This window comes from Podarcis gaigeae (assembly GCF_964106915.1).
Source record: "Podarcis gaigeae genome assembly, chromosome: 2".
NCBI classification, from domain to species: domain Eukaryota; kingdom Metazoa; phylum Chordata; class Lepidosauria; order Squamata; family Lacertidae; genus Podarcis; species Podarcis gaigeae.
In genome coordinates this window covers 58,231,900-58,246,549 of record NC_139679.1, presented here as the reverse complement: position 1 = coordinate 58,246,549, position 14,650 = coordinate 58,231,900, and the positions used below count along the sequence as shown (strand labels likewise).

At 39.3% G+C, this 14,650-nt stretch overlaps 1 protein-coding gene across 3 annotated transcripts in view; it reads left to right on the top strand.

Moving 5' to 3' along the window:
* The window catches only part of FSTL4 (follistatin like 4), a 369,203-nt gene that overhangs the window by 212,149 nt on the left and 142,404 nt on the right, over positions 1 to 14,650 (top strand). For all 3 annotated transcript variants that reach the window (XM_083728410.1, XM_083728409.1, XM_083728408.1), the window contains exon 6: positions 2,152 to 2,272. In XM_083728410.1, the coding sequence (XP_083584536.1) occupies positions 2,152 to 2,272 (121 nt within the window). The remainder of the gene's footprint in view (positions 1 to 2,151; positions 2,273 to 14,650) is intronic.

Here is a 14,650-nt window from a genome sequence, read left to right as displayed (position 1 = left end):
TACCCATGTTTACTCAACCTTTTGGATCAGGAGAGCAAATGCAGCCTTCTTTCTGCTGTGTCCAGTTCGGGAAAGGGCACAGCTCAGTGGTAGAGCATCTGCCTTGCATTGTGGCATCCCTGGCATCCCCAGGTAGGGCTGGGAGAAGTCCCTGCCTGAAATCCTGGAGAGATGCTTCCAGTCACTGTAGATAATACCAAGCTAGATGGAGCAATGGTCTGACTCAGGGCAAGACAGATTCCTATATTCTTATGTTCCAAGTGTTGCAGACAAGTTTGCAGAGGATTTGGCAAGAGGCCACTGCTTTGTTTTCATAGCCCATCTTGACTTCCACATCATAGTTATTCTCATATGGCATGTAGTTATATATGATGTATCACTTCCTAGGCTCTCTTATGTATGTCAAATTTGGCATGTAACTGTTGCATGTAGCAGGGCTTTCATATATACTTCATATATACTGTCAGTATACACTGTCAGTGCTCTTGTATATTGTATACTGATAAATAAATGAGAAGCTATAACAATGATATTAAACGAGAAGCCATAACAATTATACAGGAAATGATTTATCAAAAATTAATGTAGGAACATGATAATTGCTTCTGTTAGTTTAGTTAACTTAGTTGAAAGGAAGGATAGGCTGTCGTTGTTCTTAATATAGACCATATTTTTGTTGCAACACATCTGCCAAATCTTTCTCCCTACCCAGTATTGAACTGGTTAAAAAAAAGAGGGAAAGTTAAGGGAAAGTGGAATTTAGCCTTTGGAGAATTGCCAACTTATTTGCTTCAATTAATGTCAAATAATTCTTTTCAGAGAGAAAAGTGCCCCTAGCAATAAATAAGTAGAAGGTCATTTTTTGTTCTTTTAATTCATGATACAAATTCAGTCTTAGCCACTAAAAACATTTGATTGAAATCCACCACACACACATCAGCCTTATTCTTGTGAAATATCAGATAAACTTCTGAGTATACAAGCCCATTAACAGCTATGGTAATTGAAATATTATTTTCATTTAAAGCTGCGTCTGTAGGGTCAGATTCATAAATCTGCTAAATTCATAACTGCTAATGTGATTTCTTTCCTGGCATTAAATCAAAGGAGCTTGTCAGTATTGTGAAAACTTAATCAATTTTCAATACAAAAGCAGACAAAGGGAAATTTCTGTCTTTAAAAGGTAGACCCTGGAAGTTGTGGTTGATTTCACTTTTATTGACTATTTTACATGGTGGATGAAGGGTCATATTTTTAGCATTATTACTTGACATTGTCACCAGTGAAATGAGCCACATCTGATATCATGAAGAATATGAAGCACTCTTTGACCATATCCTTGGTGACTTGGATCTTGGCCCTCTGAATTCTCATGTTTGCCGCCACCCCATCTTTGAAATGGTATCATGAGACTTCCTTGTATTGCGTTGTCATACATTTATGTGGGTCTGAATGTAGGCTGATGCTGCATTCTGCCCTCCTGAAGTTTTTGGAAGTAGGGGATTAGCCAGTTTAGGTGTTAAATAGGAACTTTCTGAATGATTCCTGATTGGCTCTTGAGACATTTTTGCCTACTTCATACAAAGTTGTTGTTAAAACAAAAAAAAATCCTTCCAGTAGCACCTTAAAGACCAACTAAGTCAGTTCTTGGTATGAGCTTTCGTGTGCATGCACACTTCTTCAGATACTGAAGATACTTCTTCAGATACAGTTGTTGTTGTTGTTGCTGCTGCTGCTGCTGGGATTAACTTGGCTTTTCTATTACAACATGCATGTAATATGGCCATGTATAGCTTAGTTTTGATGTATAATATTTCTATATATTGCAACAAATTTTGCAACATAAAACAATCACATTGGTGATTGATGACTCCTGGTGGTTTATTGGCGACTCCTGCCTTCCAACCACTTGATCTCATACAAGATAGCTGTAGAACCCTTCAAGCAATAATGGAAAACACCAGGAAAAGCTCAACATTCCTAACAAAATGTGTTTTTTGTCTAAACATACCAAGTTTATGTACCTTTTATGGCCTATTTCCCCACCCCACAATATCCCAGTGTTCAGTTTTCCCATGCAATAAAAAGCATATTCAATTAAATTTGGTTAAGTAATTCTAATGATTCCACCTCTTTTCCTGATCTCAACAGCTGATGAAAAGGGACGACCTGGAAGAAGTTTTCTCAAATTGTACACCAGAGGATCTTCTCCGATTTGATGATTACAACAACGATGGTTACTTAACTCTGCAAGAACTGTATACTGCATTCCGTAAGTGATTTTATTGCTATCTATACTTCTAAGGTGAATCCTCTGCATATGGATGTGCAGAACAAACGTAGGACAAGAAATGGTCCTCTCATCTTGCCGGGTGCCTAAAGGACCTTTTTGCCCCTTGAACCAGCTGGATCTTTCCCAGGCAACGTTTAATGCATTTGTTCTTCATTCTGTTACCAAGCAGCAGATGACAAAAGTGGCACAAGGCCTGAATGATTTTTTTTTGGGGGGGGGGTGCTCACCTTCCACCTTCTGTGGAAGGTGAGCACTCTCAAGCTCATCTCATTGTTAAGTGATTGTGCAAGGGAAAGGAAACTAGGAATGAAGGAAGGTGCACCCTCTCCTGCAAGAAATTATGGGCAGGGATTTCTTACACAAACTACATGTGGTCCCCACACTTCTTCTACTCTTACCTTTGCTTTGTCAAAATTGAGTAATAAAACTGCTAGCACATTTGCAAAAGCTAAGCAGGGTCCGGTATGGTTTCAAATCCGATGGGGGACTGTGTAGTGTTGCAGGGGTCCAGCTCTGTGATTCTATGATCTGTGCTGTTGTTTTTAAAACATACCTTGTTAGATATAATTCTTCAAGAATTAGAGGTGAAAACACATTTTCATTTCCATTAGATTTCAGTGCTGTGATAGGGTTTTGTTTGCTAGTAGGTAAATATCTATCTACTTGTGCCTAGTGTGGAGATGTGGGAGTGATGCTCATGAAAATGTTGAAAGAATATAGGGGTTCCTCCCTCCCATCGGTTGTTAATAGTAATTTATGGAACAGATGTCAGAAGAAGATTGCTTTAGTGATGGCTTTGATGGCTGCATTGTTGTGGTGTTTCATTCTTAGTGGGAGGATTATGCATGATATTTCTTGCAGCCCACAAGAAACAGTTTATCAGCGATCATTTGTAATTCCCCTTTATATATCAATGGGGAGTTGATGTGTGTAATCTTGATCATGGTTTGTTTTAGCGCTGAGAGGTCTGAGAATTTGCCATTGTAGCTTATGCATTTTGTTTTAATGTATACAAGGTGATTTCTACATGGACTTGACTTTTTCCCTCTGTGTGTTGTCAGCAGGTAATGGAACTCCAATTTGTGTTTAGCAACAAAACAAATTCTTTTCATAAAAGTTTGGAGTTCAAATATTGCTATGTGAAGTTATTTTTCTTCTCTGTTTTCTTGCTGTCACCTGAGAATAAGCAACAACTTTGAAAGGATTGCCCGTCTCTAGGGCCATATCTAAACATTTGATTCTCCAGTAATGGCAATGTGTGGCTGAAATTAATGATTATGCCTGTTGTTGGACAGCAGCTTCTGATGACAATCTCACTTCATCCCCAAGCCCATTGTAATTCAAATCCTCCGAACTCTTTAAGAAATCAGGACTGTAAGCCCTTCCTCTTGCCATTATCACTGTTCCTTCCTTTCCCCTAGTTCCTTCCTTTCTTAAATTTCCATAGTTCCTTGTCTAGGCTTAATGCGATCTTGATAGAGGCCAATCCATAAACTTTCCCTGCACCAGGTATGAGAAAGTGTCTGGGGCGATATGCTCAGAATAGAGTCGAGATTGTATGTATTAACTCTGAATTCTTTTGAGATGGTCTCATTTTGTATCAAGCTGGGGGTTCATCCTTCAGCAGAATAAAGCATGACAACTGCTACATTATGTGTCTTTAAGATACAATATACTGGTTATCTATTTCTGATCCACAGTAGGCTAATCAGTGTAAATAATAGGCTTATGAATATTTGAAGCCGCTGACTGAATACAGTGGTACCTTGGGTTACAGACGCTTCAGGTTACAGACACTTCAGGTTACAGACTCCACTAACCCAGAAATAGTACCTCAGGTTAAGAACTTTGCTTCAGGGTGAGAACAGAAATTGTGCGGTGGCAGCGGGAGGCCCCATTAGTTAAAGTAGTACCTCAGGTTAAGATCAGTTTCAGGTTAAGAACGGACCTCCAGAATGAATTAAGTTATTAACCCAAGGTACCACTGTACAAATAAAGCAGCCATCTTTCTCTTATTTACCTTTCGTAGCAAAGGTCCACACTAGAGAGTGTATACAAAAGTAATAATGTATGATTCTCCCAGCAACTTTTTGAAAAGAACGACAGTTTTTTCTGGGATGGGGATGGATAATTTGGAGCAGACGTGCAATAGATACATGTTCAACACCTTTGTAAACATGCATTTAGAACTCCATGAGGGAACAAGCAGAGTCAACAGAGGACCAACTTCAGGCTTGAAAGGGGCCCTTAGCACTGGGCGCCCTCCTATTCTAGTGCTCTTCAGTGGGATTAACCTGTGATTGTGGTGAGCAGTTCAGTGCCCCAGAGGGATGCTGTATTATGGGCATTGGACAAAATTACCACTTAAGAGTTTTGTTTCAATTGAGGCAGTATATAAACGGTTTGAATAAAAATGGCATTCGCTCAGTCACCGGTACTAAGAAATGGCGGGAGGGGATGCATGATTTAAAGGGTAGCCCACAAGAAATGTCAGAAGTGAACCCTGCTAGGATGCTGGAGCCCTGACACCGTCCCAGGATACCGTGAGGTGTCACCAGGCTTGTGGGGCTCATTTGGGGCAGAAAAATGAAAGATGTGGAAATGATTGAGCAAGGCTTTCTCTGCAACTCACCCACTCCCCAATGCCCCCTTCAGCAATTACTAATTCTTTAAGAAAAAGGGACCCCAGGGCAGGGTTAATGAACCTTAGTCAGTCATATCTACTAACTCCAATGTCTCTGGGTAGGATTAGCATTGGATACAGCCCCCACGTTCCAGTGCCTTCTCAAGATCAGACCCAGGTTATATTAGGCCCCCCCACTTGACAGCCCTTCCCATCAGACCCCTCATTTCCCAAGCAAACTAACCTTCCTTGAAAAGGACAGGGAATCTACAGGTATAACAGGGGACATTAGAAGCCTGAGAAGCCTCCTGGTTAAGATTTTGATGCTTCCAAGCATGCACATGGTTGCAGTTGAAGGGGATTTTAGGACCTAGTGCATCCCAAGTCAATTAAAGTAGATTTCATGCACACAAGTGTCTAAGGATGTCCCTGAGATCAGAAGCCAGAGGCCTATACGATGCCAGCTGTTTCATACATACCCACTTGTCTCACTCTCTCGACTATTGTTAAGGTAAATTTGCTTGGGAAAGGGAAAATCTGGCATGGAAGGGGCTTCCTTCTGAAGCTTGGTTGAATCCTTGGAAAGACCTCGCTTTTTCCCGATAGTCTTCTGAGAAAATTCATAAGGTGAAACTATGAGGTGAGCCAGGGGTAGATCACTAACTAACTCCTATGTGCCTTTTGCCAGGAATTAGACCCTAGAGGAAATTGACAATGGGACCAGAAGCATATCCAATGGAACTTTTAAACTTAAGTTTTGGGGGAAGACTACTTTGCATAACAATAATCTGCCTTTTAGGAGTTCAGAAGTTGTAAGACTTGGAACATTATTCTTTCTCTAATATTAAGAACTTCAGAATTTTATTTTTACACCAAGGCTTACGGAAGCAGTGGCATTTTGCTTCATGAATACTTTTCTGTCCCATGTTTGTCAGACGGACCCTGCAAAAAAAACCAAAGAAACCCTCCAGAAATAGCATTTGACCTTTTCTGGTGACTCTCTGCCCTTTTTAAATGCAAACAAAAATAAGTGCAAGCTTCTGTTTTTGTGTTCCCATTTGAAATAAATAAAAAAAATCTTTTTAAGAAGGTTGGATGGGAAATGCTGAGCTTGGTTAACAAACTGGATCTGCCTTGCACTGTGGATACTTTAAAATTCATTGCATCCTATCTGGAGTACTGGATATGTAATAAAGCATAAACCCTCCTGTGTTAAGAAGGCTATAAAGTGAATTAACCTTGCTATAAAGACTTGACATGCAGTTACTGGGGAGCATATTTGGATCAATAGTTTTTCAAAGTCACAGGAAATATGGTTAGTTTCAGCAGGCCTCAAGTATTTGTGGTTCATTGATTTTTAAATAGGCAATGAAACCCAAGACAGGTGCAAACCATTACTGAAAGACCAAAATTAGTAAGATGTGTTCGAAATTATAGGGCAGTTAAACGTACACCAAACTGTAGCCAACTGTCAAGGCAAAATGAGCTATATTCTAGCATAACCACTGGAGAGCTGCATCTGAACAGTTTCTCGGCCATTTGAGTGGCTATTCCTAATGTCAAGCAGATGACCAGAGTGTGTCCAGAAACAATAGAATTGCATCAGCTATCATAGAACAAAGGTCTGTCTTTCTGTTAAGGTTATAAGAAAGAACCGGTGGGGAATCTTACCTCAGCTTACATAAGCCCAAAGTAATCAAGGAAATGGGTTATTTCAGAATCAATGTAAATTCAGTTAACTGCAACCTTATGAGTCCTCATCTCTCCCTTCAACAAATTTATTCTTTTCCTCTCCCACATAATCTTGCCAGAAGCTCTCATTTTACTTCATGGGCTGGCACTTTAACTGTTCTGAGCAATAGGTAGGAGGGCAGGAAGACCTCTCTGCCACCTAGAACCATCAAATTGTAGAGTTGGAAGGGACCCAAAGTGTCATCTAGTCCAACTTCCTACAATGCAGGAATCACAACTAATCCCTGACAACCTGATGTGATGTTACACAGTGTGGCAGAGTGTCAAGAGTAAATACCACAGACTGGAAGTGTGGTTTCCCAAGGGCTTTTTGTGAGTCTCTTTATTTTTAAAGGGAGTTGGGTGGGGGCATATTGATGAATGTAGGTAAAAGAGCAATTCTCCAGCTTGGAGTAAAATCCAAGTTGGAGAAGAATTCAGGGATTATAATTCTGTGTTTATGGCAACCAGTATCAGCTCCCAAGTCACATATTTGCAAGCCCCAAAATACAAGTCTCAGAAATACATGAAATGTGAAAAGAAAGCAAGATTTGAAAAAAGACTTACCACACATAACATAACACATAAGAGTTCACCACTCTAATCATTTCCTAGAGTGACAAGAAGGTTATTACTATTAATCATAATGATTAATATTATTAATGTTATTTTTATTTAACTCCACAGAAACTCATATTTAAACTCATATTTATTTAATAAAGTTATCTGCTAATTCAGTTTGTTGTACTCAAAAATGTGTGCTTGTGGCTTGATTTAATGAATGACTTTTCAAGGAACCTGTTTTTTCCTGAGTAATGATTTACAACAAAATTCTGAATTTGTTATTTGATGGATGCCTTTCAAGGAACTATGCTTTTATGCAACATGATTTAACAGAGTGCATTAGGAATTTGGTTTCTTCTTCTTTTACGTACTTTGTAACTTTAATTAACATAGTCAAAGAACTCCTTATTAAACAGCTACTTCTTTTTTAATCTACTTCATTTGCTTGAACCCCAAAATACAGTATTCAGCTAAATTTGCTCTGCACTTGTTCATCTTATGAATGGGACTTTATCCACTGCCAGTTCTGATATGGGGTAGCAATGTACACAACATGTCTAGGGCAGGCTTATACCAATGTAGCACCATCAGTCTGTACAAGATTAAGCTGGCCTTCCTTTGGGAATCTGATCTGTACAAGATTAAGCTGGTCTTCCTTTGGGAATGTTGGCAGGCGTTTGAAATTACAATTGTTTAGCATGCTTTGTAGCCTAATAAATATCTTAGTTCAGTGACATCACTAAATCCAGATCTAATGTACTCTCCCCAAAGTTGTATCAGACTTGTTCCAAAGGGCCTTCTTGGTACTGGCGCCCTCCCTATAAAACGCCCTCCCATCAGATGTCAAGGAAATAAACAACTACCTGACTTTTAGAAAACATCTGAAGGCAGCCCTCTTTAGGGATGTTTTTAATGTTTGGTGTATTTATTGTGTTTTTAATATTCTATTGGGAGCCGCCCAGAGTGGCTGGGGAAACTCAGCCTGATGAGCAGGATGTAAATAAAATATGATGATGATGATGATGATGATGTCTGACAGCAGTTTAAAGGAAGTGTAACCTTGCAGATTTGATGAGCTATGCTGTCTAGTTTTACGGCTACCCTTAGGTTTTAAAAACTTTATGGCTTTCCTGTGTGCAACTGGGACTGCAGGATTGCCAGACTGTTCCCCAGACTTTCTGTTCTTCCCATAAATGAATCCATTTTGCCATTTGGGTACAAACTGCCACAAACTTGCGATTCTGAATGTTAGACAAGTTTTGTGAACCCATATGTAGTGTTTCTAGTGCCTTCAGTGTTCAGCTGACCAGAAGTTTATTTTAATCAGGCTAGCAAAACAGCCATTTGCAAATTCACCTGTAGCAAATAAGAATTCCCTCCAGGGGAATAGATTAGGTATGTGCCTTTGCTGTACTCTTTTTGGCATCTACTGAAAACTTTCTAGTTTAGGCAAACCTGCCCAGACATGTAAATATAACATATTTTTAATATATCTCTCAGCTTATTTTTAACATAGGATTTTATTGGTTATTTTAATTTATATTTTAGGTAAGCCATGTGGAGGTTTTGATAATTAAATGGTATATAAATCCTGTTTTGCTTGCTTGCTTGTTTGTTTTTTAAAAAGATTACTTACCATCAAATATGTAAGCTGCTCTCTCAGGAAACTAATTAGATTTAAATAATTATTTATATTATTTGCTAAGCAAGATTTATATTCCACTGCATCAAAAAAAAAATCTCTAAACAGCTTTCATAAAATGGAATGAATAAAATATTTATCAAAAGTGGCAAGAAAAACGGATTTTAAAAACAATAGAAATAGTAAAACATTCAACAGTTTTAAAAGCAAACGTACAGAATAAAAGGAAATCCATGGGTAGGTGTGCCTAAACAAAAAAAAAGTTTTTAGTGATGTGCAGTGATATGAAAGCAATGTCTGTGGGATTTTAATCCATGCTATTTGCTCTGTGGTATCCTACATGTAAGTTATCACTTGGTCATGTGGTCATCAACTGATGAACGTGCATGTGTGAACCAGCCATTGGAGATGCGCTAGTAAGGTCCTAACCTGCCTGTTTTCAACATACAATGACCTACCAAAAATAAGTAAACAGGAATAAGAGCAGCTATGAGCTGCAGCATAGCATGATCCCAATTAACTGGCATGGAAACAATCTGGCAATTTGGAAAGCTTAGAACCCAGCTGAGTAGGACTTTCAATATGCTCAGATGACTGCTTGTGGATAGATCTTTTGGAATGAAATTTGACTGGAGGTCATTAAAATTAGGCAAGTCCCTTCTAGCTTCACCTTTATGTCATTCCCTAAAGAGACAAAGAGGGGAGCAAAGTTGGCAGGTGTGATGTTCTGGTTGGGGGTGGAATAATGCCATCTCCTAGTGCTGCATAATATAATCAATGTGGGCAGGTCAATTAGCAATACAAGTGTGTCAAAGGGAAGGACAACATGTATTCAATCGCAATGATTCTGTCTTGTCAACACAGTGTGAATTAATAACATGCAATTAACACTGAAGTTAAAGTCTCTATATTATAAACTTAATGCTCACTAGAGTTCTCCAGAATGACATTAATTCATGATGGCTTGGCTCAGCATTGCATCAGGCTTCCAAACATTATATAATAAGACAGAAGTACACTGTGGTTTCAGAAGCAAAGCCATCTTGTGTTCTCTGCTACACTACAGCCCAGTTATGGGGGGAAATCGTTTTATTGGGGCTGCTAACAACAGCATGGCTCTGTTAGTAGGCCAATCCACAAATAATGGCATAAGGTACTTTCCGAATCTTGTCTAGCTCTCACAAAGCTCACAAAGCCTTCCCTATTCTTTCCTTTTGGGTGTTCTCAATTTGCATCTCTGGATGCTCACATGTTGCGCTTTCCAATAATACTTGTTGTTGCATAGCAGTCTGTGTGTGTCTTTTGTCACTGGGGTTTTCAATTACAGGCAAGGCAATGTGCATGTACTGCTATTTTAAGAAATAAATTACAGCTCCTGGGCAGCCCAGCATTTGTTTGTTGCCTTGCTGCAGAATCAGTCCTGCAGAGGTGTTAAGAAAGAGCAGTTGTTGTGTAAGAGTCATAAGCCTTTGGTTGCTTCTCCATATAAAGTGGTACCTTTGTTCTCAAATGCTTTGGTTCTCAAACTCCAAAAACCCGGAAGTAAGCGTTCTGGTTTTTGAACAATTTTCGGAAGCCAAACATCTGATGCGGCTTGGTTTTTGAACATTTCAGACTTACAGAACGGATTAAGCTTGGCGCTTTTGTTTTTGCTATTTTTTTGTTTTTGAGGCTTTTTTGATTAATTTGTTTTTGTGACTGTGTGGAACCCAGTTCAGCTACTGATTGATTGACTGACTGACTGACTGACTGACTGATTGTGTGACTGTAGAAATAGATAAAAGTAAAAGCCCCCCATCCAAACAATGACTATCATCAGTGCAGGGAAGAAGAAAAAATAAATTTTAATTTTTATCATCTACAATACTGTCTTATTTATTTTATAGTACAGTACATTGATTATTGCTTTCATTTTATGGATCAATGGTCTCGTTAGATAGTAAAATTCATGTTAAATTGCTGTTTTATGGGTTGTTTGTAAAAGTCTGGAACGGATTAATCTGTTTTGCATTACTTTCTATGGGAAAGCATGCCTTGGTTTTGGAACGCTTTGGTTTTGGAACAGATGTCTGGAATGCATTAAGTTTGAGAACCAAAGTACCACTGTACGTAGGTCTGGATCCTAAGAACTGCAACTAATTTTTTGCAATCAGAAAGGGCCTTTTTCAGCATTCATTCCCCTGTTGCTGCCTTGTGTTCCCTTGAAATCATTTCAGTAGTCATGGGCCCACAGAATATGTCACAGAAGCCCTGCTGGGGAACCCCTAAAGGAAGAAGGCTCAGAGCCTAGGAATTGGTGGTGGGAGACAATGAAGAGGGACAAGGAGGAGGAGACTGGTCCAACACACAACTGTGAATGTGCAGCACATCTGCTGAATACTTTACTGTGCAGTCCAAGACAGCAGCAAGCAGTGCACTGATGTTCGCTGATGTTCTCACAACACAGTCTCATGTGTGTCTTCTCAGAAGTAAATCCCACTGAACAAAACCCCAAGGTGGCTTTCACCCATGGAAGCAAAGGCCTTGAAAAAATTAAATATGGGATCGAATTGGCCAAAATATTGGGAAATTTTGGAGCAGGAGGGGGATAAATTGAAATTGCAGAGCTATGAGAAACTTAAAGATAAGGTGCAGGATTGGTTACATTACTTTCAAGTAAGAGAGGCCTATAACTCAGACAGGAAAAATGGCTTCCAGGTGGAAAAATCAAAGTTGGAAACAGAATTGTATATCCCAGTGCTAAGATATTGTCAAGAATGTACAATCTGCTGTTGAAATGGAATACTGAGGATGAAACGGTCAAATCTGCTATGATAAAATGGGCACAAGATATTGGTCATAATATTATGTTTGCTGACTGGGAATGGTTGTGGACCACCGGTATGAAATTTACGGCATGTAATGCCTTAAGAGAAAATATTATGAAAATGATTTACAGGTGGTACATGACGCCAGTCAAGCTTGCAAAAATTTACCACTTGCCCGAGAATAAATGTTGGAAATGTAAAGAAACTGAGGGAACATTCTTTCACCTTTGGTGGACGTGCCCAAAGGTTAAGGCTTTCTGGGAAATGATTTATAATGAACTGAAAAAGGTATTTAAATATACCTTTCTTAAGAAACCAGAGGCCTTTCTCCTGGGCATTGTCGGCCAATTGGTGCCAAAGAAAGATAGAACATTCTTTATGTATGCTACAGCAGCAGCAAGAATACTCATTGCAAAGTACTGTTTCTGTTTTGTTTGTATTTTTGATGTTTGTTGTTTTAGTGATTTTTGTTGATTTTTGCTGGTTGTTAATCTTTTGTAAAATCTAATAAAATATTATTATATATATAAAAAACAGAAGTAAATCCCACTGAATTCAATAAGCTTTACTCCCCAGTACGTGTGTCTAGGATTGCAGCCTAGCTCTGAAATCCACAGGACAAAACTACCATGGTACAACAATATCAGCCAATTGGATGCTACACTTTACCCACCAGACTTAGTCGCTTCAGTCTGTGGTCTCCTTTCGTGTCCCTGCAGGTTTTTGGTGCTAAAGTAGGAAATAATTCATTAGTTTACCAACATTGATTTGTTTCTCCTGTAAGCTATGCCGTAGCCACACTTCAAAGATGCCATAGGAATCAAGGGACTTTCTCTCGTCCCACATCAGACGGAGGCAATGTTGAAAGATGATACTTAAGCCTCCTCAGGGAAGAAATGAAGTTTCCTTCAAAGTGACTGAAGCGATTGCCTTTGAGCCATGCGTGCCTCAAAAATATACTCTGCAACAATATTATTAAACAGCCTATTTATTTGATGCCTCCCAGAAGAATGAATTATAAGCAATTCAGTGTGATAGCCTTGTTGTGGCCAAGCGGAGGATGGGGGGGGGGGGACAATCCAACAAATTTCAATGTACAGGAGCCTCGCAAATTGCTTCAGATATGATTGGGTCCAGTGCCTTTAGAAACCATACTTTGATATTTTGCTAATTTGGTGCATTCTCCACGTATAATCTCCAACAGAGCATGGAGGCCTAAGAGCAAACTTTGCATGATGACTGAGCACATGCATGCATGTTTAAGATTTTTCAAAAATAAGAGGAAGAAGGAAGCAAAACAATTATTGGAGCTGCATTCCCCAGTATTGTCGATGCAGTTTCATCATATCTCGGTGCATGGGCCCCAATATTACAGGTCAATACCCCTGTGATTGCCCCACAGAAGAGGCTTTTTGTTTCCCCATTATGGTGTGGACTAAGGAAGCAATCAAATATGCATTCTGGCAGAATGTTTATTTTTTAAAACAAAAACACACTAATATTGTGAAGAATATCCTTCTCTGGAGGTTTTGTAGCAGAGCCCAGGTGAACTTCTGTCTGGGATGATTTAGTTCCGGTGAATCTGCACGGCACAAGGGACTGGATTAGTTAACCCAGGTCCTTTCATGCTCTATAATTTTGCAGCTTTGATCCATGAATAGAAATTTCTTCCTTTCCACTAGCAATTGTGAAGTAGCAGGAGATCTCATTTATCATCTAGACCCAATATTAATCAATGCCCAGGAAATCTGCTGTACCTATGGGATTGTGGAATTTTTGTGAAACACATTTGTCATTACTGGTTATTTTGTTGCATTTTAAAGAAGACCTGGCGTGGGGGGTGTTTTCCTGCGTCTGACAATGGGAAACATTTTACACTGGATGGGCAAAAATAATGTTGCAATGTAACATTAGTCTACATCTTGCAGCTAAAGCAACTCAGAGGTGCTTTATGAGAGCTCTTTTTGCATGAGAAAAAAAAGTAACAAGTCATTTCAGATACCATAACAGCTCTTTCCAGATCTTGGCTACCTAGCAGCACAGTCCTGTGGATGTTTACTCAGAAGCAAATCCAACTGTGTCAATGAGTTAGGGTTGTAGCTATTAGAGAGACATCTGAGCTGAGCACAAGACCGATTATCTATAGCAGAAGGGGTATTCAATTCAAATCACTATGGTTGCGTGATCCAGGACTGCAGCTCTGTAAACAGGAACATAGAAACCTGTTATATTCTGATGCAGACCATGAATACATATACCGGTAGGTCAGTATCGTCGACACTGACTGGCAGCTGCTCTCTGGAGTTTCATGCTGGGGACATTCCCAGTCCTACTTGGAGATGCCAGGGAAGATGCCATGAGAACTTTTGCCTGCAAAGGTGATGCTCTACCACTAAGTTACAGCTCTTCCGGTGGCACGTTTCCATTGTTTCCCAGCGAAAAGTGCCCTAAACTCACTGAGTTCTGTATTACCCAGTACTGGTAATCCATGTGGGTACAGACATTATGACTATATGCGAAAACTTCCAGCATATCACTGCCTGAATAACCCGAATAACCTTCTAAGCCATTAAATTGAGAAATGAAGTTGGACTGATTGTCAAAATTCTGAGCTGATGGGCTCAGAGCAAACACTGAAAGATTATTGCAGCTTACTGGGATTAGCTTCAACGTGTGGTATTTGGGAGACCAAAAGAGTTTCATCAAATAATTGTTATAACAGAATTCTCTTCAGTGTTTACATTTGCAAGAGTTGGGGTTTTTTATTATTCATTGAGTTTTATAGACAGAAATAGATCAAAATATCAAATTCCCCTGACAGTTCAATTATATGGGAGTATTATTTCCCTTAAAACCCAATGCTGTTATCGGTGTATCATTTATACGTGGACAAAAATACTTTTGCTTTCAGAAGCTACCAGTTGCGATGAACACATTGCAAGGTAAACTTATAAAGGTCTAGTTCTTGTGAGGCTCTACCACTACAATTG